Here is a 25,971-nt window from a genome sequence, read left to right as displayed (position 1 = left end):
AGATAGATAGATAGATAGAGGTGTAATTGGCACCACACATACACACACATACACACACACACACACACACACACACACAAACCCCCAGGGCAATTTATCGTAGTCAGTCCACCTACCAGCATGAGAACCCACATGAGACCAATAAGACAAAACTCTACAGAAACCTGAGCTCAGAATTGAACCATGGTCTCTGAAGCTCTCAGGCAGCAATACTACCCGATCTGCTACCATGATACCCATAATTAATTCATCAATACAAATTTTAAATATTTACTTGATTATTTCATTCATTTATTCAGTCATGTCTTCATGTAATTATTTATTTTACTAGAAATTTATTTTATACTGAGGCCTCGGTGTGAAATCATTGAATCTGTCAACATTAAGCAACTTTCTCAAAAGCACTTTTCTTTTTTCATTACTGATCACCATTGTTCGCTCCAACCAATCACTGATCATTATTGTTTGTGCTGACCAATCACTGATCATTATTGTTTGTGCTGACCAATCACTGATCATTATTGTTTGCACTGACCAATCACTGATCATTATTGTTTGTGCTGACCAATCACTGATCATTATTGTTTGTGCTGACCAATCACTGATCATTATTGTTTGCACTGACCAATCACTGATCATTATTGTTTACACTGACCAATCACTGATCATTATTGTTTACACTGACCAATCACTGATCATTATTGTTTGTGCTGACCAATCACTGATCATTATTGTTTGCACTGACCAATCACTGATCATTATTGTTTGTGCTGACCAATCACTGATCATTATTGTTTGCACTGACCAATCACTGATCATTATTGTTTACACTGACCAATCACTGATCATTATTGTTTGTGCTGACCAATCACTGATCATTATTGTTTGTGCTGACCAATCACTGATCATTATTGTTTGCACTGACCAATCACTGATCATTATTGTTTGTGCTGACCAATCACTGATCATTATTGTTTACACTGACCAATCACTGATCATTATTTTTTGCTCCAACCAATCACTGATCATTATTGTTTGTGCTGACCAATCAGTGATCATCACATTGTGCTGACCAATCACTGATCATCAGTTGGTGCTGACCAATCACTTATCATCATTGCTCCCTCCAACTAATCATTGATCACCATATCCACAGAGGAATCACTGATCTGTCTCATCTGCACACTCATTTTAAACTCTATTTACAACTATCACTGATCATTATTGTTTGCACTGACCAAACAACTAACTCATCTCTTTCCTCTATATATCCCATTACTATCTTCAAAAAATCTTCATGTAACATGTTTCGATATGCAAATGATGTGAATATGCAAATTAGTCCATGACATTCTCTGGTGACTTCTTGTAACTTTGTGAGCTACTTTTTCCTGAAAAGACTTAGCAGTGCTGCAAAACAAACAAAATAATTACTTCTCAGCCAGTGGAGTGAGCTAGGCATCAGTTTTCATGTTTTCAAGTCCTCTCAGGTGTCTCTGTGGTTAAAAGCCACAGTCTTGTCTTTCTTCATGGATTTTACTCTGCACTTTCCATTTTCTTCAATATTAACTCCATGTAAATAGTGAACACTGTGAATTAGAAGTCTAAGTTTACTTAAGGAAAAGTTCAAATTTAGCTGGTGAAAGCGTTTCACACATGGGCTCTGCCATATATTAAAAAAAAATTCACCTGTAATAACAATTTGCGTTTATTGCACTTCATTCATTCATCTTCTACCGCTTATCCGAACTACCTCGGGTCACGGGGAGCCTGTGCCGGGGATCTCAGGCGTCATCGGGCATCAAGGCAGGATACACCCTGGACGGAGTGCCAACCCATCACAGGGCACACACACACACACACTCTCATTCACTCACGCAATCACACACTAGGGACAATTTTCCAGAGATGCCAATCAACCTACCATGCATGTCTTTGGACCGGGGGAGGAAACCGGAGTACCCGGAGGAAACCCCCGAGGCACGGGGAGAACATGCAAACTCCACACACACAAGGTGGAGGCGGGAATCGAACCCCGACCCTGGAGGTGTGAGGCGAATGTGCTAACCACTAAGCCACCGTGCCCCCCCGTTTATTGCACTTGTTTTATTTATTTATTTTTTAACTAAATGAAGTAAATAGTAAACTAACTCCTCAGCATGTACCTCATTTTAATGTGGATCTTACAGTGATGTCACCTGTAATACTGAAACCCTGAAAAAAAAAAAAAAAACACACACACACAAAAAACAGTATTTTTACCCTTTATTTTGCACACAGTAGTAGCAGGGAAAAGGACATGTGTTTTATTCCTCTTATACCACAACAATGAATGACAGCTTTTGTTTAACTCCAGTGGTTGATGATTAGTTATCACTTATCCTGCTATCAGCAACAAGTCATTCCGTCATGAGCCTCTCTTAATTAATAGTTCACTCTCTCACGCATTTTCTACCGCTTATCCGAACTACCTCGGGTCATGGGGAGTCATCTCAGGCATCATCGGGCATCAAGGCAGGATACACATCGCAGGGCACACACACTCTCATTCACTCACGCAATCACACACTACGGACAATTTTCCAGAGATGCCAATCAACCTACCATGCATGTCTTTGGACCGGGGGAGGAAACCGGAGAACCCGGAGGAAACCCCCGATGCGCGGGGAGAACATGCAAACTCCACACACAAAAGGCGGAGGCGTGAATCGAACCCCCAATCCTGGAGGTGTGAGGCGAACATGCCACCGTGCCCCCTGTAGTGTAAAACTTCTTGAACATTAAAAAGCGCTGACACCGTTCAATAAATATTTAACAAATATCTACTGGGTCCCAAGTAATGAGATATTATCTCATAATAATAACCTCAATGCAGCCTCTGGCATAAAATTAACATTTATTAAAGACTGCGTGATGAAAATGGTGGAGAACATTTGTCCTGAGAAGAAGCAAGAGTTTGCCAATGTTTGCCTGGGTCGTAACACAGTGGTACGGAGAATTGAAGACATTTCATTGGATATTAAGAGGCAATTAAAGGCAAAAGCAGGAAAAACTTTTTTCGTTAGCCTGAGACGAAAGCACGGACGCATCTGACACCGCCCAGTTACTGATTTTTTTGAGAGGAGTGGACAATGAAATGATCATGAGTGAAGAGCTACTTGACCTCCAGAGCCTAAAGGACAAAACAAGAGGAATTTATTTGCTTCTGCTTGTTCTGCCGTAGATGACATGAAATTTATTCCATAAAGTCACTGGGATTATTACGGATGGTGCTGCTGCCATGGCTGGTGAGCGAAGTGGATTAGCAACCCTACTCTGTAAGTGAACGAAGAAGGAGGTAAAGCTATAAAACTCCACTGCATTATTCACCCAGTTCTCTGTGCTAAACATCTGAAATATGATCATGTTATGAAACCAGTCATAAAGACTATTAATTACATTCGCACCAAAGCCCTGTGCCACCGCCAGTTTCAACAGTTTCTACTCGACATCCAGGCTGAATATGTTGTATATCACAACGACGTAAGATGGCTCAGTCGGGGGTCTGCACTGCAGGGCTTCTACTGTCAGGAAGGAAATTCAAATTTCAGACAATTCTTGGCAAAAAAGGACAACCGATGCCAGAACTATCTGACCCTGTTTGGCTGGCTGATTTTGGAATTTTAGTTGATATAATACGACACCTGAACACGCTAAACACAAGCCTTCAGGGGCAAAATGCAGTGATAAGCCAACTGTATTCACACATCATGTCTGATCTGGCCAAACCAGATCAAAACCAAGGTTTTTAATATGCACATTTTCATCTTTATAATCTGTGTATCGTTCATTTTATTTTTGAAAAGTGAAAGTCGTTTGCAATAAAAAGAATCATTGCATAGTTCATTTCCATCCATCCATCCATCCATCCATCCATCCATCCATCCATCCATCTTCTACCGCTTATCCGGGGCCGGGCCGCGGGGGTGGCAGTCTAAGGAGGGACGCCCAGACTTCCCTCTCCCCAGACACTTCCTCCAGCTCTTCCGAGGGAATACCGAGGCGTTCCCAGGCCAGCCAAGAGACATAGTCCCTCCAGCGTGTCCTAGGTCTTCCCCAGGGCCTCCTCCCGGTTGGACATGCCCTGAACACATCCCCAGGGAGGCGTCCAGGAGGCATCCGGAACAGATGCCCGAGCCACCTTAGCTGACTCCTCTCGATGTGGAGGAGCAGCGGCTCTACTCTGAGCTCCTCCCGAGTGACCGAGCTCCTCACCCTATCTCTAAGGGAGCGCCCAGCCACCCTACGGAGGAAACTCATTTCAGCTGCCTGTATCCGGGATCTTGTCCTTTCGGTCATGACCCAAAGCTCATGACCATAGGTGAGGGTAGGAACGTAGATCGACTGTTAAATAGAGAGCTTTGCCTTGCGGCTCAGCTCTTTCTACACCACAACAGACCATTTCATATTTTAATATATCCATTTAATATTAATGTTTCAAAGAATGTCACGCTGAATGGAGCCCCCACACATTTTCACCTCACCAAATCTGGCCCTCTTTGCAAAAAGTTTGGACACCCCTGCTGTATGCACTTTATCGTTTTGGCCACTAGATGGCACTATGTTGAAAAACTTTAATTAATGAACTGTTATTAAAGTATAGAGTCGCTCATTCAGAAAGATTAAATTTGCAATTACTAGATACATATAAAAGCTCCACCCTGAGTGAACATTGTCGAGGAAAAAATTACCTGGTTCGAATCAACTCAACGAGCTCATCATGGAAAGTTGCCCTCTCCAAGATGGCAGCACAGTTTACGTATCTGGACGCACCCGCCCCTATGGTGTCAACCAATCAAAACAACACTACATCATTTCCTGGTCGAAACTGCGCGCGATTTGACAAGGACGCAAATGGCTAACTTGGCTACAGAACACTTACAAACAAAACAGGCAAGTTATTAGTTTCACATGTTGCTTTGGTGAATAATGTTTCTACAAGAAGTGTTATCTGTGTGAAACAACTGGGCTTTTACTGTAAGTCGGTTCTCTAACTAGCTTTGACTCTCACTTTTGCTTGTATGATTCATTTGTTTGATAAACAAACAAACAAACCAATCAACCAACCAACCAATCAATCAATCAAGCAATCAATCCCAGAACATATAAAATGTCCTTTATAGAAGACTTAAACAGAACACAGAGTCATAATTTGTCTTTGTTTTTTGTCTTCAGTGAGCTCTTTATTTATCAGGGTCGTCTCTTAATTGCCTGCTGTGTTCATCATCAACTACAAGAAGATGCGCAGGTCCGCGGCACCAAGTCAGCTGCTCCACGGCAATGCAGCAAAGAAGCCACGATTTGTACCTCCTCCTGCATTGGTACACACAGGTGCAGTGTCCACCTCAGGACCAACATCAGCACCTGACAATGTCCTTAACAAGGTACTGTTCATGTCCTGTCCAGTAAACATTCTCAACATGAGTGATGTTGAGTGATGTAGCTGGAGTGGCATCAGAGTGGATGGAATAGATAGAAAAAACATTTTTAGTTCTGCCTTGAATAAATATTCATTCATTCATTCATTTTCTACCGCTTATCCGAACTACCTCGGGTCACGGGGAGCCTGTGCCTATCTCAGGCGTCATCGGGCATCAAGGCAGGATACACCCTGGACGGAGTGCCAACCCATCGCAGGGCACACACACACACACACACACTCTCATTCACTCACACACTCACACTGCATAAATATTTCACATTGCAAATTTTTTTTTTTACCAACAGTCCACAAGACACGGTAGTGACTGTATTTACAGAAATGAACAGGTTCAAAAAGTTTACATACATCTGAATTTTAATTCTGTTGTTGTGTTGTTACCCGGATGATCAAGGACTATTTCCAGCGTTGGCTAAATGAGTGTAAGAATTGAGTGAGAATAACTGAGTGACTCGTACACAACTATTATTCAGTTCAATTCAAGTTTATTTGTATTTATTTGTTTATTTGCTTTTTACAATTGACGCTGTCTCAAAGCAGCTTTACAGAACATAAACATAGAACAAAAGGTTATTATAAAGAATAATATAAAGATTATTGTAATACAAAATTAATATTAGATTTATTTAAATGTGTTTGTATTTATCACCAGTGTACAAGTCTGAGGTGACTCAGGTGACTGTGGTGAGGGAAAACCTTGAATGGTAAAGGAAGAAACCTTGAGAAGAACCAGATTTAAAGGGGAACCTCATCCTCATATGGGTGACACTGGAGGGTGTGATTATAAATATACAGTCCAACAAATGTTGTATTGATGAGGAGATTGTTGTCCTCAAAGACCACATGGAGTTGGCATCTCCTCTTTAGTATCGCAGAGTCTAACTGGAGCTGGAACATCTCTAGATATCTCAGGATCCTCACAGAGGGAAGTAGTGTGTGTACGACTGACTAAAAAGAGAGGTTTTTAATCTACATGTAAATATTCATGGTGCAAACGTTCATTTATCTTCGAAAAAGCAACACACCACATTTACATTTACAGCATTTGGCAGATGACCCTTATCCAGGGTGACATACAAAAGTGCTTTTAAGTCTCTAACATTGAATACATTAACTCTGGTTCACTAGGTTACAGCCTTAAGATACCATGAACCTAAAATGTATTTATTTTTAAATACACACATACAACAAGCAGGAGAAAGTGCTAGTTCAAGTATTTCATGAAGAACTAGGTCTTCAGCCGCCGTTTGAAGATAGCCAGTGACTCAGCTGTCCGGACCCCTAGGGGAAGTTCATTCCACCACCTCGGTGCCAGAACAGAAAAGAGTTGTTGTACACTTACCTCTTAAATTGTTATTGTTTTGTCTTTTGGGAAACATGTAAATATCTTGTGTAACTTCTGAAGGGAAGTAATAAACTGTAAATAACAAACTGTCACAAAAGTTAATGCATTAGTTGAAATGGTGAAGTTTCGATACTCAGTTTTTTCACCACAGTATAATCTTCAGGACAGAGTACTTTGCTCTTTTGCAACATGTCTTATTAAGTTACATAGAGAAATAAATCTAGATTTCTACAGCTTTTACAAGACCTGGATGATTTTCTATTTTTCTAGATCCAGCTGCATTTATAGCACACAAGGCCTTTACTATGCATGCTAACAGCAAACCATGGAACCGCTCAGAACTGATTTGTAATCTCTGCACTGTTAATTCAAAATGTTTTCCTGTGCAGGTGCAGAGGAGCTTGTCTGAGAGGACTGGAGACACTCCAGCTGTTGCCGGAGCATCTTCAGTGGGTAGGGCTTTAGCCAGGGTTCTGAGTGCCGTTGCTCATGAAGAGAGGAAAGAAAATAGCCTGGAGTGTCTCAGCTGCCCCCTGGAATCAGTGCAGCTCCCAGATTCTCCCCAACAGTCATCACACACCACTATCATGCCAACCGGTAAGATTCACCATTGCTTCTTAACAGTAGAGCTGTAACAGTAGAGTTGATTGTAAACACTTATTACATGACGTATTACTGTAGAAACTTTTGGCCAGTCTCAACTTTATTCAAATGATATCAATTTGCTTTAGTTTCAAATCATGGTAGCGGGTTACCTAGTTCCCCAAATAAATACAGGTCATTTAATCCCTATCAAGGAGGTGTTCTTTTTAATAAATACACAAAATATATTGTATAGACTAACCTGTAAATGTAATCCAGTAGAAAACGAGTATGAGCAGTGCTCTGTTCTTTCTGGACAAGAACTTGCATGAGAGTAAATACATTGTTCCAACACAAATACTCACGATCGAAATTTTTAGATACTCAGACAGTATGTCGTTTTGCTATAGTCACCCCGATCTAGCTCTGTGGCCCACTTGGTCACCCCAGTCAACATGTATTCACTCTGCCATTTATATAAAACACTTATGTGTCATTTTTATGGTATGTAGTTAATTTTTTCACAAATTTGAAAATGTTGCACTACTCATTAAGCCTAGGGTAAACTCTGGATATTTGCAATCCATTTAGCAATCCATTTAAGTGAGCAATCCATTTAAGCGTTGTGGCTGGAACTTAAGGCTGTGCGTTGGTGGAAGTGACTAAATCGGTATAAATTGTGGCGGTACTGACAGATTTGTGATGTGATGATTAAAAACAAGGCGCTCTCTTATTTAAAAAAGAGAACAGCAGTATCTGATGCACTATTTCATACAAACTATTACTGTAGATGTTTTGTAATCTGTATTATAGAGTTCAAGACCCGGTTTGTTTATATATGAATTATGTTCTCAAAACACTGCTTTATTTCTAATGATTCTCCTACAGCAAACCAGTTTGTAACGGTGTAGTCTTTACAGTGGTTATTGTATAATGCAATGGTGTTGTGTTAATGATTATTAAACGTGTAACTGGTAGATCTTTAAACACTGTTTAAAGTCCAGCTCTGAGGACGAAGCTAAGCTCGACTGTAGAAAAGAGTTAGCAAGGGAATCTCTGTAGACATTCCCTGCCCCTATTGTGCCCGCCCCATGAAGAAAACGAACCAATCAGCACACACGGTACATATGATTGACATCTCAACAGTTAGTAGCCACTGAGCAGATCCCAAAGTAGAGCTCAAGCACAAAAAGGCGTCTCCCGAGACGTCCCGGTGAAATTAGAAGCAACTAGTGTTTCTCTTGCACATGTCGTTGTTTACAGTCGTTATACAATCGTGTAGCGAAAGGAAACATCGGGTTATAAGTCGAAAGAAAGCGGTTTCCAAACGGTTGTTAACAAAACTCGCTACAAAGCGGTTTCTGGCTGTGTCCCAATCCGCACACTACCGCACTAAATAGTGTCCCAAAAGTCTACAGCACAAACCACGGGGAGTTAAAAAAAGATCTCACTACCGTAGTGATTAGGATGCAGCCTTAAAACCGGGTTTAGACGTTTTAGTCGTGATTTATAAAGCTTTATTTAGTTCTCATTGCAAATCAACAGCAATTCATTTTTGCTATAAGAGAGTCTCATTATTTTCCCTGTTGTAATGCAGTTGGGTTTGTTATGTAGGTCAGGCCAGGCTTAAGCAGCTTTACTGAACCTGCGTCAGCTTAAGCTGAAAGGAATTTGAGCAAAGCCCTCCCCTATAGGCGTGGGCCTAATCGAGGCTGGCCTAGTTAAGCCTGATTTTTTCCCCTTTCACGTTTCTGTGCATGGAGAGTGTGTGGCTGTGTAACAGAACCAGCACAGAAACTCACACACATGCTAGAGTTTTACAGAGAAAGACCAACAAACCGATGGTAAAAAGAACACAGGGTAAAAAGACTAGTGAGGAAAAGGAAGCAGAGTCTAAAGTAACCAAAACTGGTCTAGAATCAAAGATGTCTGCTGTGTTTATGACGAGCAGCTTGGTGGGCAAGGCACGCTCTTCAAACTTTACTCTGTCTGAAAAACTGGACTTACTCCGGCTGGTTCAGCCACACATCCGCATTTTGGAGGAGCACACAAACAAGCATGCAGTGATTGTGGACAAGAACCGGTGCTGGGAGAGCATAGCCGAGCGCTACAACAGCCTGGGAGGAGAGAGGCCACCCCGGACGGCGCAGGGTCTCCGGACCCTATACAAAAGACTCAAGGAAAGTGCCAAGCAAGAAGTGGTCCAGAGGAGCCACGCCCAGCCTGAGTACAGGGGCAGCATCTCAGAACCAACCAAAAGGATCATGGAGATGATTCCACATCTGTTTCATGCAGGGGACAAAGAGCACAATATGCTCCACAGGTGAGGTCCAAGTATGCATGTTTGCACACAACTAGATGGCTTTAAAAATAATGAACGTAATACAGTGCACAAAAGCACATGAATATACACACAATGGAAGACTTGTGCACAATATGGTTAGGTGAGCATCATGTAGTGAGATTGATTTAAACCTAGATCTGCATTAGTCTGTTAGTCTTGTGCTGATTGTTTAGTGTAAATTCTCTCTCTATACCTCTCTCTCTTTCTCTCATTTATTTATATTTATATATACACATACACACATGCATGCATACTATAACATAACATATGTTGTCTTTCTCTCTCTGTTATTATGTTATAGTGTGTGTAGGCATGCATGTAGGTAGATATATAATGTCGCTTTAGAAGGTAAATTACAATAATTAAAATAACATTTACCACAATATAGATATTATCACTATTTATTGATTATGAAGTTCATCATTCCTAACTCTTCTCTGTAGTTCTGTTTTATAATCGTGCTCCCATCATCCTCTTTGTGTTCACCGATCTGTTTCGTTGTGTCTAAAGCCCCATATTTTTTACTCTAGTGTGCTAGACATTGCTACATCTGTAGTGATGTAGTAACATCAGTGTGTACAGTTGTGGATGGAAGAAGAAAACTTAGTAATTACAGCAGCTAGCTTAAAAGAGTTTAATATTTTATTTTTCATGCTTGAGACATGAAGAGCCAACGGCAATAGGAGTGAAACTAAATGCAGAGTTATTAAAGGAAAACTCCACACTAAAACACTTGTTTAGGCACCATTATATGTTTTTATTTAAATATATGTGAGGTGCTTAATGATTGTGGTTAGTGCTATATTTTCATTATTCCTTTGAATAATTCCCCCATGCTGTCATCATAATGTTAGCAGAGTTACAACGTACAGAGCTAGACAGGCTAAAGGAGTAAAGGACTGCTGCATTGTTCTCTTTAGGCAGAGATGAAACAAGGGCTTAAACCCACTGGCACCACTAAGCTCGATGAACAGGTGGTTTTGTGGGTAAATTTAGGACACTGTTATCCATAGTTAAAACAGATGTTGATGAAAGAAGGTAGGTGTGTAGATGTGTTTTAGCACACGGGTATGGTCTAAAACATAGGACCTGCTCATTTAAAACATATCGCTATAAGTGATCTTGCTTTATTATTGCTGCTAAAATAATAAAAAAAAAAAATTAAATTATAATTTTAGGCTTACTCTTAAATTCCATTGTATTAATGTTCAGTAGTTGCAGTAAATATTTGTGTTGACCTGTAACACAAACATACTATTATTGACTTAATTGTTTCTGACAGGTTGCAATACAAGATGAACTCTCCAGTCGAGCAACCCGGCAGCAGTTCGTCTCTTCCTGCTGTGCCGGACTACACACCTGCAGCCAGAGTGGTGAGGGTGGAGTCTGAGGATGTCAAACCTCCACCTGATCTCAAAATTGTAGTCCCGCATGACTCACCCGTTACATTAACAACTCCACACTCCGAGCAGCCTGTCGCACAGACTGAGGATGAGGTTGAGGAGGAGGAAGAGGAGGAAGAACTTGTCTCTAATGTTTATGCAACCTCTCTCTCACCCTGCCCGTCCTCTGTACATCTCCCTCTCTCACCTTCAGCACCCATGTCCCGACCCAGCCTGTACGACAGGGGTGGTGTTTTGTTCAGAAACCCTGTAGTGGAGGCGGAGTCTTTGCAGATGATGCGAGAGGAGCATGAGCTTTTACTGACCAATCACAGGAAGCTTGGTCAATATTTAGATGAGAAACGAGAGGGGTTAAAAAGAAAGCAACAGTTGGAGGAGGAGCTCTTGAGATCAAAGGTCAAAGTGGAGAAGCTCAAGGCTGCGCGGCTACGCCATGGACTTCCCCTTATATAATAAACACACAAAAAGTTGTGTAGAAATGTTAACTATGCTGGTGTGTATTGTTTTACAAATGACTAATTTATTTGATTTACTTTTTCTATCTATAGAAGAAGAAAATGTCTTAACTATCTGTGAATATGAGACACATATGATTGTATTTTATTGCAATAATAAAGCAGTATTTTTTTAGTCATGTCCATTTTATTTTGCAAGCTTGTTTTCTGTTTGGTTGATACCTTTTTGGGATATTGCTTCATATTGCATTGGATACACAAAATGCAGGTGAAACACATGTAGAATCACTCCTTTATAGCTCATAAATCACTCCATTTTTGAAGCTCATATTTTACTTATCCAAAATTAAAAATGTGATGGTTTCAAATAATAAAATAATAAGAAAATTGTTTTGACAGTCTAATCCTAAAACCAAATTTTGAAGTTCAGTGCATAAAACCTGAATTTCTTAAGGTTAATAAGAGTTTACTATGCATAATAAATACTTAGTTGTCCAACAAATGTTACAGGTGAGAGTGTGTGTACATTAAGATGCATAACATTTTAAAAATAACTTGTAAAATTCAAAATTAGAAATGTTTCCCATTTACAAGCATTCTCATTCAGCTGCGTTTATTTAATGAGTTTCTGCTTGTGTGTTTTGTTCTAGCCCGGTACTACAGTGTAATGTGGTGCAAGGCATCCTCCAGGAAGCATAAGCGCTGGGAAGGTGACGCCGTGCTCGTGGCTTCAGGGCGCAGTGTTGTTCTCAAAGACATGGAGGGGAAAGATATTGGACGAGGTGAACACACAACATCAAACATTTAGGCTTAAAGTTCTTATGTGGTTGGATTGCTTAAACAGCTAGCTTCTGCCCTTGCCCCAATATAGATCCTGTAATACAAGATGTAGTCATGTAGGGGAGGAAAAATGATTCATTTATTGATTAAATGATTCATTCATCTTCATGCTTTATCCTGGTCAGGGTCACTTTCGATTCAGAGTAACAGTGGGCGTGCGGCAGAAATACACTTTGGATGTATTTCCCATGCCGTCATAAAGCACCATGCACACACATTAACACCTAGGGGCAGCTTGATCCACCTATCAGCTTGTGTGTGTGTGAGAGGTTACTTTTATTTATATATTGCCCTTTTTCACACTCCAAGTGACATTGCAATGTTACACTTGCAGAGATAATTTGACATGTTTCTGAATCTTCCCTGAGCTTTTCTTTGTAATACGTGTGATATTAAGCTGTCAGCACAAGTGTGCTAAGTGTGCATGGTAATACATTTACATTTTTCATGAGCAGCTTTAGAACTGCAACTTGTTGTGTGCATGTGTTAAAGGGTCAGGTTACAAAGCATCTGAACTGGAGAGTCTGTGCGAGGGCCAAACTTTAATGGTAGGAGGGAAGCAGATTGAGATCATGGGGGTCATCTCGGATGATGACTATGCTAAGGGACGATGTTTTCAAGATGCCATTGTGGAGTTTCCTTTAGAGATTTGTTCTAAAGCACCAGTGAGACATCAGAGACCTCAGCTGGCCAAACCCTTTGCCAGACCAGCACTGAAGGATGCAACTTTGAGAGTGTCTGAACCTGAGGGGCCTGTCTGCAAGCCAAGACATGATCCTAATTGTCCAGGTACGTAACTGGCCTTGTATATGAAACTCACAAATGAAAGCAGAAATAAAATGAAGTATTATTTCTATACTTAATTTTGATTTGTCATCAGATGACAAATCATGCACATAGAGTTAATGTTTATATCAAACGTTTGACTAGGGAAAATCTCTGGGATCACAGAGTCTTTGACTTTAACAGTGATATGCATGGTTGTTGGTTGCAGACAAGCTGGTTAGAGTATTTCAGAAATTGCTGATTTCCTTTGACTTTCTTGCACAGCAGGCTTTAGAGTTTATATAACATAGAGTACACAGAATGGAACAATATCATCCAGTGATTGGCAGATCTGCAGGCAGAAAACTGTTGAGAAAGCTCAGAGGAGAATGACTAGACTGGTTCAAGCTGACTTTGAAAGCCACAGTAACTTAAATATGCTTTTAATTTCAACCGTGATGAGTAGAAAAGCAACTCAGAAAGCACCAGACATCAAATTGGACTACAGCAGAAGAAAACATCATGCTGAATTCCTGTCAGCCAAGCACATGGGTCTGAGGTTATAAGGAGTAAATACTCTCTGATACCGGACTGTTGAAGATTAGAAAAAGACCAGGTGATGTTTTTCTCAGCTAAAATATTCAGGATGAAGAACACCTTCAGGATGCAGAGCCTTTTCAAGAATATTACAAACTGCATGATCTGACTTATTAACATTAAGAGTAGGGGGGAAAAAGTCGAGCAAGAACAGTAACTAACTTAAATGTAGCTAAACATTATCATCCTCAAATTAACTAAACAATGTAATCTTTGTTTTAACCTAAGGTGAAAATCAAAATCAAGTGATGAACTACGGCATTGTCTGAAGTTAAAAGAAGCATGTCTGGAGATATCACAGAAATTGTGAACAATGTTTATAACATTGTCTTAATCAACGTTAACAGTGGATTACAAAATCTGAGAGTATTGAACAAGTAGGAAATTACTATATTATGCAAACATATGGTATATCACGATTTAACGTACATCGAGATATGAGCAGCTGGTCAGAGGAATTGCTTAGTTACCAATGGAAGTCTGATACCATGAGAGAAAACATAGGTTTTAAGGTTTGATTTGAGGGAGGAGGAGAGAGATGACCTTTCTGTGTGAATTCTTTCACTGTAATATCTTAAATGTTGGTGTCTGATCAAATAGCTAAGAAAGAGAAGGAACCTATCAACCCATCATTTGGTGCTAAAATTGGTAAAATTGTCTTGAAGGAAAAGAACACATCAGATCCTCAATTTTTGTAAATAAATGAAATGTTCTTCCCCACATCCATTTAATTTTGGAAACTTGAGCGTCCTATTTAGTAAGTTGTAAGTTTGTTGTAAGTTTGTTACAACTATGTTGTAAGTTTCAGAATTATTCTCCTTGCTGTATTACTCCTTATGTTTATCTTCTGTTCTGACAATGTCCATTGACTGTTCTGACAATGTCCATTGTAAAAAGCGCTATACAAATAAACTTGAATTGAATTGAATTGATCAGCATTTGACCTGCTTTATATTATGATGTAATAATACTTGTCTGCCTTGCACTGTATCAGTTTGTTTTTTGTTGTTTGTATGTATACTACTTTATCTGGTTTTTCATTATAAGATTACACCAAATCAAAATCTTCAATATATCTAACTTTAATGTCTTGATTTAGGAGCTCTTGTGATGCCTCGGCCTTCAGCCAATCACCAGTGGCTTTGTAATAAAAATGGACTCACGTTAGTGGATGTAGTTGTGGACCCTCACCTAACAAACCATCTGCGACCACATCAGAGGGAGGGTGTGGTCTTCCTATATGAATGCATCATGGGAATTAGGTGGGACTCTCTCTCTCTCTCTCTCTCTCTCTCTCTCTCTCTCTCTCTCTCTCTCTCTCTCTCTCTCTCTCTCTCCCCCCCCTTTTTTTCATGATGACAGATTTGGGCCAAGGTGCCCATTCTTCTGATTGGTTAGAAGATATTAGAAGACACTAATACAAAACACATCCTTCCAAAAGAGAACATTTCATTATTTTCTATTTAGGGAGCTGTTGTCTGAAAGCACTGATATACACAGATGATCCGTAATTTTATGATCAGAGATTATAATCAGTTTACTTAGTCAGTGTGTTAGATGCGGGAGAGTTGTGCAGGTTTAAAGACCTGAGGGACACGTTGTTATGACCAGATGACTGGGTCAGAGCAGTTCCAAAATATGTGGTGTGCTCCCACCCAGGAGTGGTTAACACCTAGCAACATTAGTCCAAGTTACAAGAGGGACAAACCACAAAACATGGACAAGGATACGTGAGGAACTGTCCCTATTAATAGTTACAGGACGACTGTTTCACATTACACCATGTCCTGCTGCCTGTGGGGCTGCGTAACTGCAGACTTTGAGGCATGTGGCATGGTTGGTGGTTCCAGACAAGCTGGTTATAACATTTAAGAAACTAACTGTGGATCACCTGGGACTGTACAGCATTCTTTAGAGTTTAAGACATAAAGTGGTACAAATTTATCCAGTTTGCAGCAGAACCACAGGCAGAAAATTGTTGAGAGAGCTCAGAAAGAGAATTATTAGACTGGTTCATGCTGACTGGTAGGCTGCAAGTAATATAAATATGTTACTTATTTGACCTTGGTGGAATAAAATGTCTGGTCCAATGAGTCTCATTTGCGTTACCATTATGTGGATGACTGGGTATGTTTGATTGTTTACTGGGGGAAGAGATGTGACCAGAATTTACAGTGAGAAGAAGACAAGTCAGTGGATGGAGCGTGATGCTTTAGGCAGTGTCCTGCTGGGGAACCCTGTGCCCAGCCACTAACATAAATTCCGCTGTGTACAACTTGAAAGTTCTGGGTGTTAATGAAATACGGTGTTAATGTCTTGGTGCCAGACAGCGCAGCATACATAAAGAGGTTCTTGTAGAACCCATGCCTTGGTAGATTGGAGCTGGTGCCATGAGGAGGACATAAATGTTATGTTTTGTCCTGCTGCCACATGACTGACTGATTAGATCATTGTTTTAATATGAAAGTGTACTGGATTTCCTAATAAACTGGATAGTGATTGGAATTTTTATTTTTGTTGTAATGTTGAAGGTAACTGTCAGTGTGTTGTATGTTGCAGGTTGGCTGGCCGTTGTGGAGCCATTTTAGCAGATGAGATGGGTTTGGGGAAGACACTGCAATGTGTGTGTGTCTTGTGGACTTTACTAAGGCAGGGGCCTTATGGTGGGCGGCCTGTGCTGAAGAGAGCGTTGGTGGTTTGCCCCGGTAGTCTGGTGAAAAACTGGGCTATTGAATTCAATAAATGGCTTGGCAGAGAGAGGATCAGCGTTTACACTGTTGACCAGGTTTGTTTGAATGTGTTTTTGTAATTTGTTTTACACACAGAACTATTTATATCTATTCTGAAATGTGAGCTTATTTAGCTACAGTAATTCAAAAGCAAGTGGATATACCTCATGTTTGTGTGCATGTTTTTTCCACAGGACAACCGTGTGGAGGACTTTATATCCTGTCCCCGGTCTCCTGTAATGGTGATTAGTTATGAGATGTTACTGCGCTCTGTAGAAACATTAAAGAAGCTGGAGATTGGTCTGGTCATCTGTGATGAGGGCCATCGGCTTAAAAACAGCAATATCAAAACAGCCAGTGCTCTCACTGCCCTGGCCTGCGAACGTCGGGTAATACTTACAGGTCAGTCACACACCAACAAATTCTCTCCCTCTCATTAGTGGTTTCTTCCGGTTTTACATTTTACATATAAACGCAAAACAATCCACACTAGAGACCTAGTAAACATTCGGTTCAGGCTGGAGCTCAGATTACTGTCTTTGTGGACTTTCTCTGAGTATGTTCTCCTTGTGTCCATGTGGGGTTCATCCAGGCTCTCTGTTTTCCTCTCTTCTCTGAAAACATATTGATTGGCCTAAATTGCGCTAGGTGTTTATGTGTGGTGCCTCAGGATGGGCTGCTGCCATCTCATCCAAAGCAGATAAATCAGTTAATGAAGATGAATAAATAAATGAATAAATAAAAATGAAATTATGGACAGAATTATTACGTTCCACTTTTCCTGTTTGGTTAGTGTTTTTGATTTTGTGGCACCGTATTCAGTATGTTCATATTTAATAGTAATCTTTCTTTGCTACTTCACTCTTTAAGCTGCATAATTATTGTATAATTATCTTCATAGCAAAGTACCATTAGGACTAATGTAACTAACTGCCCTGTCTGCCTGTACATAAACAGAACATAGGCTTTGGTTTGGCATTTTACAAACTGCTACAGACTCAATATTAGATTAAAATAATAAATTATACTACAATTTTGTCTATGACCACTACCAGGTACTCCTGTTCAGAATGACCTCCATGAGTTCTACTCCATTATTGAGTTTGTAAATCCAGGCATTTTGGGAACTTCAGCGGCTTACAGAAAGATTTATGAAGAACCGATCCTCAAATCCCGCCAGCCCACCTGCACTGAGGTAGTACACAAATAAAAACATAAATAAAATAAATCAGTACATATATTTAGTTTGTGTGCATATGTAAGCTCTGAAGAGCTGTAACCTGTTTTAGGAGGAAAGGTGCATAGGTGAAGAGCGAGCAGCAGAACTTGCTCGGCTGACCAGCGCATTTACGCTGCGCAGGACTCAAGAGATCATCAACTGTTTCTTACCTGGGCGACTGGAATGGACGGTGTTCTGTAGGCCCACAGAGCTGCAGGTGCAGCTGTACAACGAGCTGCTCTCTAGCCGACCTGTCAAGGCGTGTTTCGCTGCCACCAGCGTGCACACGTTTACACACAGCCCTCACCTTGCCTGCATTAATGCTTTGAAGAAACTATGCAACCACCCTGGGCTTCTTTACAACACAATAAAGGTATGTGATGATGCACAAACAGCAACTTACGTTCCTGGTTGATGCATATTCATTTCTGCCATGACTGAGTAGCGGGGAGCTATTTCTCACTACTATTTCTCACTTGACTTTTACAAAATGAACGAAATATAAAAACAATGTCCATAGCAGGTTCTTGAATCCATGTAATCACATGGCAGTGGTTTTCCTGTCTGTGATTGTAAGGTTAGGCATTTAAATCCCAGAAGTGCCAGGTAGCCCCATATCAAATGCCTGTTCTTCAAATCATTAGTAATTTATTTTTACGATTTACTAAAATATATTAAATATAATAATAATTTGGCAGGAATTTGATGTACTTTTTTCAAATGCCAACACATTTTTAGTGTCTCTGCTTTTTCAGGTTTAGTGGTTTTTATGAAATTATTTTTGCTAAAGATACAGGGAAGGTACAGGTTTGGACAGTGCAGTAGTGACATAAATAGAATTGTAGAATAAATCTTAAACAAATCAGAGGATTCTAAAAGTGCAAAATTTAAAGCAGAAATTAAAAATATCTGATTAACCGAAAACTATCTGAATGATTTGAGGACAGGGAAATTATTTGGATTACTGATTTTCATGGTCTTGCATGTAAGGTTATTTATTTGGGGTGGAATAATTTTATTTTTGCTGCATTTCAGGAGAAAAAGACTGATCAGTTGTATGACAGCATTTCTATAGACCTCTTTCCTGAGACCTATACCACTGGAGGTTTTTGCACAGGAGACTCTGGGAAATTGCTGGTGCTCACAGACCTTTTGGCTTCTATAAAACATGTCAACTGCACAGACAAGTACATATACATCCTTGCACTTGGTCATGTATTTGTACATTTTGCTTTATAAACATGTGCACTGCCTTGCAGAATTATTCACCACCTTGACCCTTACAGCATTTGCTGATCAGGATTTGTACTTACTGGAATTGAGATTTATTTATTTAGGGGTTTTGCCATTTAAATTGCACAGTATAACATTTCAAGGTGCATCATATTTTTTTATTGTGACACACAGGTGATAAAGCGATCAGTATTTGGTAGAATTACAACTGTAAGCCTTTCCTTCAGGTTTCGCATATGTGATTCCTGATATTTCTGCTAATTTTTTTTTATTTTATTTTTGGAATATTTTGGAACATCGGCTCAGAAATATTGGATAGTGGATACTTGATGATGATTTTTAATTGTAAATAATTTTCCAGATTATATGAATATCAAAGGTAACATTTGACTGAAAATTTCAATATCAGGTGAATGCTCATACTGTACATAGCGCTGTATTTAAATATGTCTTTTTTTTTTTTTTTTACCTTCACTTGCAGGATTGTGTTAGTGTCTAATTATACACAGACACTTGATCTGCTGCAAGACCTCTGTGTTCACCTTGGTTACACCTGGTGTCGACTTGATGGACAGACACCTGTTGCCCAGCGACAACGAATCGTAGACTCCTTTAACCGTCCACACTCCTCCCACTTCCTATTTCTTCTCAGTTCAAAGGCTGGAGGAGTGGGGCTTAATCTTGTTGGTGCCTCCCATCTGGTTTTGTATGATATCGACTGGAACCCAGCTAATGACATACAGGTTTGTCCAAGTTGAATCGTCGTACAAAGAAAATCAACATGTTGCTCCACACGCTGTTATACTTTAACCACACCACAAAGAACAAAGTGCCGCTTAATATCGCTTATGCTTAAAGTAATTCCTTTAAAGGGCATTGAAGGGCGATCCGTTTACTACAAGGTTTTCTTATTTGACCTTGCATTTGAACTAGCATTTATACAAATCCCAAATGATCCACTGCACTTCTGCTACCCTTTACAAATCCCAGACATTAGCCACTAGATGGTGCAGAGTCTGAGAGAATGAGTTTCTATAATCCTTTTGCAGTTCTATAATGATAGCAGCATATGATATTTTGAGTATGCAGTCTTGATATATTTTTTGTGCGTAAGTAGTTTGTCCATGATAATGGAGCAATTATTAATGACATTATAGTTAATTTAAATATGCTTGTAAGTTGGTGCCTCCATGGATTGAATTTATTTCCCTAGCATATCCCAGAGTCACTTGTTCAGATTGAGGTCTGGGGAATATGAAGGCTAAATCAAGAGAGTGAACTCTTTGCAAAAAAAATGTTTAGGAATTGTTTATGGAATATGACTTGTGGCAAGGTGAATTAATAAAAGAAGAAACTGCCTTTAGGGGATACCTTACTATCAAGGGGTGTACTTGGTCTGTAACAGTGTTTAGGTATGGTCAAAGGAACATCTATGTGAATGCCAGAACCCAAGGATTTCCAGAAGAACATTGCCCAGATCTTCACACTTAATTGCCTTCGTCCCTTAGTGCATCTCATTGCCATTTGTTCCACTAGGTAACAGACCCACATGCCCCTGGCCATCCACATGATGCAAAACAAAATGATTCATCAGACCCGGTCACCTTCTTCTGTCCCATGGTCCAGTTCTGATGCTCATTGTAGGTGCTTGTTGGTGAAAATGTATCAGCATGGTCACTTTGACTAGTCTGCAGCATCGCAGCTCCATGCATGCCTTCTAATGTAGTAATGGTGAACAGGAGAAACTTAGTCTACCTTATATATCTCTGATATGCAATACAGTATATTTACGCTTTTATACCTGCTGCAACTTCATTTTCATTTTTCATATTTAATATTTCAGTCTCATTACATTATGTTTACCACCAGTTAATGATGTTTATAAATATTGATTTTGCATTAAAAATTGTTTATATTGTTTATTGAATAATGCACTTCATTAATGTTTTTCTTTTCTTTTTTTTTTTTTTGCTATATCTGTGTAATGTTTTAGGCCATGGCCCGAGTATGGAGAGATGGGCAGAAGAAAACAGTTCACATCTACAGATTTCTAACAACAGGTTGGATAGCAATAATAACGCTTATATGTAATATACCACAATATTTCCTTTTCCCAGGCCAGCAACAATGTTATACTACTTTAACAGTGTTATCACTCTCTGTATTCACTTCTTTCATACTGTTTTTACAGAAGTATAGAGCACTTAACAGCATATCTTTTTGTTTGCTTTTAGGCAGTCTGCCACTTTGCAATACATTAGATCTGGAGAAACCAGTCAAATGCCACCAGGTTGAATTCACATAAAATGTTGTTTAAAGCCTTGCTTGTTTAGGGTGATTTCTTGGTGTCAAGTTGACGCCAAAAAGTTTTTTGAAATTTTTTTTTTTCCTCAGGCAGCTACACACATCCAACCTACATGAACATATTCAGACCCCTTTACTTAAAAAAAGCACCCTATAATAATAATCAGCAGCCTATAATAACAAAGTGAATACAGAATTTTAGAAAAGTCTCCAAATTTATTACAAAGAAAATAATTGAAATATCATTTGTACATCTTCAGTGTCTTCAGACCCTTTACTCAGTACTTAGTTGAAACACCTTTGGCAGCAATTATAGCTTCAAATCTTTTTGGGTATGACACAAAAAACTTTACAAACCCGGATTGTGGGATTTTCTGCATCGTTTTCAGGTCTCTCCAGAGATGTTCAATAGGGTTGAAGTGAGGGTTCTAACTGGGCCACTCTGACATTCACAGAGTTGTCCCTAAGCCACTCCAGTGTTGTCTTGGCTGTGTGCGTAGGGCCATTTTCACACTGTTGGGATGGTATTGGGCAGGTGATGGGCGCTGCCTGGTTTCCTCCAGACATAATTTAGGCCAAACACTTCAGTCTTGGTTTCATCAGACCAGAGAATCTTGTTTCTCACAGTCTGTTAGTCCTTCAGGCTTTTAAGTGTTTTGCACTGAGGAGAGGCTTCTGTCTAGCCACTGTACTAGAAAGCCCAGATCTGTGGAGGGCTGTAGTCATGGTTGTCCTTCTGGAACTTTGTCTCATGTATACACAGGATCTCTGGAACTCAGTCAGAGTGACCATTAGGTTCTTGGTCACCTCTCATACTAAGGCGCTTCTCCCCTGATTGCTTAATTTGGTTGTGTGAACCAGCTCTTGGAAGAGTCCTGGTTGTGCCAAACCTCTTCCATTTGAGATGTATGGAATCTTCGGTGTGGCAGAATTTTTTTTTGTAGCCTTCCCAAGATCTGTGCCTTGCAACAATCCTGTGACTGACCTCTGCAGGCAGTTATCTTTACCTCATGGTTTGGTTTTTGATCTGGTATTTATTGTCAGCTGTGTGGCCTTCTGTAGAGAGATATATGCCTTTACAAATCCTGTCCAATCAGTTTAATTTACCACAGATGGACTCTTATCAAAGTTCAGAAATATCTCAGCTAAGGGTCTGAATACTTATATACATGTGATATCTCAGTTTGCCCTTTTTCAAACATTTGCAAAATTTGCAAAGTGAGTGAACAGAAGTAAAATCTAAATTAAACCAGTATTTGATTTGACTACCCTTTTGGCTTCAAACCAGCATCTTGCACATCTACACTTAAACAAAGTCAGGGATTTTGTAGGGTCAGTGTCAGGTGTATGATTAACCAGTTATACAAAGCAGATGCTAATGATCATCATTTGCTTTACAGTTACATGGCACTTGGCCCACATCGCCCTTATCCAGAGCGACTTACCGTATTAAATCGTATTTTATACAACTGAGCAATGTAGGGTTAAGGGCATTGCTCAGAGGGTCAGAGGTGTCAGCTTTGTGGACCTAGGATTTGAACTCGCAACCTTTGGTAGTCCAACACCTTAACCATTAGACCACCACATCCCCCTCATCAATTTCATAAGTAGGTTAAAAAACAGTCATTAATTGAAACAGAAACAGTTGTGTAGGAAGCTTAAACTGGGTGAGGAACAGCCAAACTCTGCTGCTAAGATAAGGTTGTTGAAGACAGTCGTACACCATGGCAAGACTGAGCACAGCAAGACTGGTTGTTATACTGCATCAGCAAGATCTCTCCTAGGCAAAGATTTCAAAACAGACTGGGGTTTCAAGATGTGCTGTTCAAATTATTTTAAACACAAAAATGGGCAGTGTTGAGGATCGCAGATGTGGTGGTTGCCCAAGGAAACTTAATGCAGCAGATGAAAGACACATCATGCTTACTTACTATATCCAGCAGTGCCATCAGCAAAAAACTGGTGGAAACCAAGTGGGATCCGTACAGGCAGGTGCTTATCCATCATGCAGTACTATCAAGGAGGCGTCTGATTGGCCCATAATTTATTCTTCAGAAGGACAATGATGCCAAACGTACAGCCAGTGTCATTAAGAATTATCTTCAATGTAAAGAAGAGCACGTCCTGGAAGTGATGGTTTGGTCCCCACATAGCCCGGATCTCAACATCATTGAGTCTCTCTGGGATTATATGAAGAGACAGAAGGATTTGAGACAGCCTTTACCACAGAAGATCTGTGGATAGTTTTTCAAGATGTTTGAACAGCCTACCTGCTGAGTTCCTTCAAAACTGTGTGCAAGTGTAGCTTGAAGAATTGATGCTGTTTTGCAGGCAAACGGTGCTCACACCAAATAATGATTTGATTTTTATAACTACATGAGAGTGAGAGAGAGTATAAACATCCCCTTCTAACATTATATTTACTTGAAAGTGGCAGCTGTGACAAGATCACAGGAAAATCACAGGTTTTCACTGTGAACTTTTTCTCTTTCAGGTACCATAGAAGAAAAGATCTACCAGAGACAGGTGAGTAAGCAGGGACTTTCTGGAGCTGTGGTGGACCTGGGGAAAAAGGGTGAGCACATCAACTTCTCAGCCGAGGACCTGCGTGACCTTTTCACCTTTGACTCTAATACCGATTGCCTCACTCATGACCTGCTGGACTGCAAGTGCTCAGGGGATGGAAGAATGCCAGGTGAAATGCACACACAGCACACACAACACACACACAGATCATTTTTCTGAATCATCAGCAATGTACTGAGTACAAAGCATGATCATGTTGAATTCTACAGTACTGTATATACAATCTCAGGGTATTAGTAATGTACATTGACTACAGGATTGCAAGTGATGCAAAGTGTATTGATTTTGTCTCACATACACAGTTAATTAATAAAAATCATGTTTTATTTTGTTACATTTGGAAGGTGTGATTGAGGAAGTGGCTCCAGGAAGGGCATGCCAGTTGGGTCGCCGTGGCAAAGGTGCCAATGTTCCACAGCGGGTCAGCATGTCTGAGCTTATGCAGTGGAAGCATTACTCTGGAACCATTGCATCATATGGTGATGTTTACTTGGACCATGCACACAGTCATATCACATATGCCTTCCAGAGCACTACTTCCAAAACCCAAGATATAACATAAAACATTCACACACACATGCTAAACATATGTGGATTTAATTGATGGAATAAATCTGATGTGGAGAACGTTCTGTAACTGTATGTAATGCTAACAAAGGCTGTGTGCAGAAAGAAATATAAATAAAACTATTAAAATTATTTAATGTAAAGTCAGGGTTGTGAGCACTGATTTTTGACCTCTGTGCTCTGTTCAGTGTGTTTTCATCTCTCTTTAAGTAAAGTTTGAACCAACACTACTAAGTAGCACAAACACTTAATTCAATATGGTAAATCTGGAGCAGTATGAAGACTCCTATTAACAGTACACTAAAATGCTAGATAATTGTGCTTTGTCGATTTCTGATGGTCATCAGACCTGATAAAGTTTGCTAACATGTTCTTAATCAGTGATTCTTAAACTTTTGGAAGCCTGGGATCCTTTTAAAAATGTTATTGTTGTATTTTCGGCTGTTAACTGTCCCGGTCGCCACAGCAGATATCTGGTCCGTATATTTGATTTGGCACAGGTTTTATGCATGATGCCCTTCCTGACACAACCCTCACATTTTATCTAGGCTTGGGATTGGCACTTAGAGTTAACCCCTTAGCGGAGGAGTGGAGCTTAAAATTAGTAGTTAATGAGAGTGTATCTGTGACTGTAAAAGGGCCAATCTTTAGAGACATTGGCTTTTTGTCCTTAATACCAAGCAACTCAGCCAATTTAAAATAAATAAATGAATAAATGTTCGGCTCCTTCTTTAGTTTTCTCATTCCCAAACAACTAAAAGTACCACAAGTGTCTGTATACATATTTTTGCAAATATAAGAAACAAGGGACTGTACTGATTCTGTCAGGAAAGAGGCGCAAAATAAGTTCCAGTGATGAACAAACTTTAATCTATATTGTTCATGTGAGCCCCCCAAAAATCAGGTTTGGAAGTTGGAGGCATCAGTTACATCCTATTATTTGCCATTCAGGGAGTTCTACATCACTTTGGCCTGAAAGTTTGTTACACAATAAAAAAAAATGGAGTGAATTCTGCTCCAATCAAACACAAATTTCACTGATTAGAATATATGTTCTTTTATTAAAAGCTCATCATCTCAACTGGGAAGCATGGAAGTGGCAGCATCATTTTTTTGGGATGTTTGCCTGGAAAAGGAACTGGTTTATATCAGAAATCATGGCATCCTGTGGAAGGATGATGAGAGGCAAATGTTGCCAAAAAACATTTATATACACTGAAGATCAAGCTCTATCAGAAACTCTGTGTCAGATCTATCGTCTGTCAGACCTCTGCCTGATTTCTGTCACATTATTTCTTGATCTGATCCAGACAAATCTCACTGACTGCATAGGAGGATATCTGCTGCTACTAACATCAGTCTACACTATAACAAGCACAAGCAGACATGTAAACTTAATTAATTAAAATATATTATTACATTAACGTAATCATATAACATTGTGTCACTACCATCTGTTTATTATATAAAAGATGATTGGACAATTGTTTTGGGTTGCATATTTACAGTATGTAAATTCTATG

At 39.8% G+C, this 25,971-nt stretch overlaps 2 protein-coding genes across 3 annotated transcripts; both read left to right on the top strand.

Annotated features, from left to right (window-relative positions):
• Positions 1 to 4,856: 4,856 nt before the first annotated feature.
• rad54b (RAD54 homolog B) lies at positions 4,857 to 24,591 on the top strand. Of its 2 annotated transcripts, none has more exons than XM_060862064.1 (15): positions 4,857 to 4,932; positions 5,215 to 5,423; positions 7,214 to 7,421; positions 12,259 to 12,390; positions 12,941 to 13,237; positions 14,910 to 15,072; positions 16,370 to 16,595; positions 16,734 to 16,941; positions 17,595 to 17,734; positions 17,829 to 18,131; positions 18,794 to 18,945; positions 19,473 to 19,734; positions 20,985 to 21,051; positions 23,790 to 23,990; positions 24,226 to 24,591. In XM_060862064.1, the coding sequence occupies exons 2-15, from the start codon at positions 5,280 to 5,282 to the stop codon at positions 24,441 to 24,443; spliced, it is 2,721 nt and encodes a 906-aa protein (XP_060718047.1). In that variant the 5' UTR covers positions 4,857 to 4,932; positions 5,215 to 5,279; the 3' UTR covers positions 24,444 to 24,591. The 2 variants fall into 2 exon arrangements, with proteins under 2 accessions (XP_060718047.1, XP_060718048.1); XM_060862065.1 differs by having other exon boundaries at positions 4,912 to 5,016.
• Positions 8,146 to 11,739, top strand: LOC132840434 (fibrinogen silencer-binding protein). The gene is made up of 2 exons (XM_060862082.1): positions 8,146 to 9,729; positions 11,033 to 11,739. The coding sequence occupies exons 1-2, from the start codon at positions 9,164 to 9,166 to the stop codon at positions 11,604 to 11,606; spliced, it is 1,140 nt and encodes a 379-aa protein (XP_060718065.1). The 5' UTR covers positions 8,146 to 9,163; the 3' UTR covers positions 11,607 to 11,739.
• Positions 24,592 to 25,971: the final 1,380 nt, after the last annotated feature.

Source organism: Tachysurus vachellii, chromosome 25 (genome assembly GCF_030014155.1).
Source record: "Tachysurus vachellii isolate PV-2020 chromosome 25, HZAU_Pvac_v1, whole genome shotgun sequence".
Taxonomy (NCBI): domain Eukaryota; kingdom Metazoa; phylum Chordata; class Actinopteri; order Siluriformes; family Bagridae; genus Tachysurus; species Tachysurus vachellii.
The sequence above is the reverse complement of the archived record's forward strand: the minus strand, read 5'-3'. Positions and strand labels throughout refer to the sequence as shown.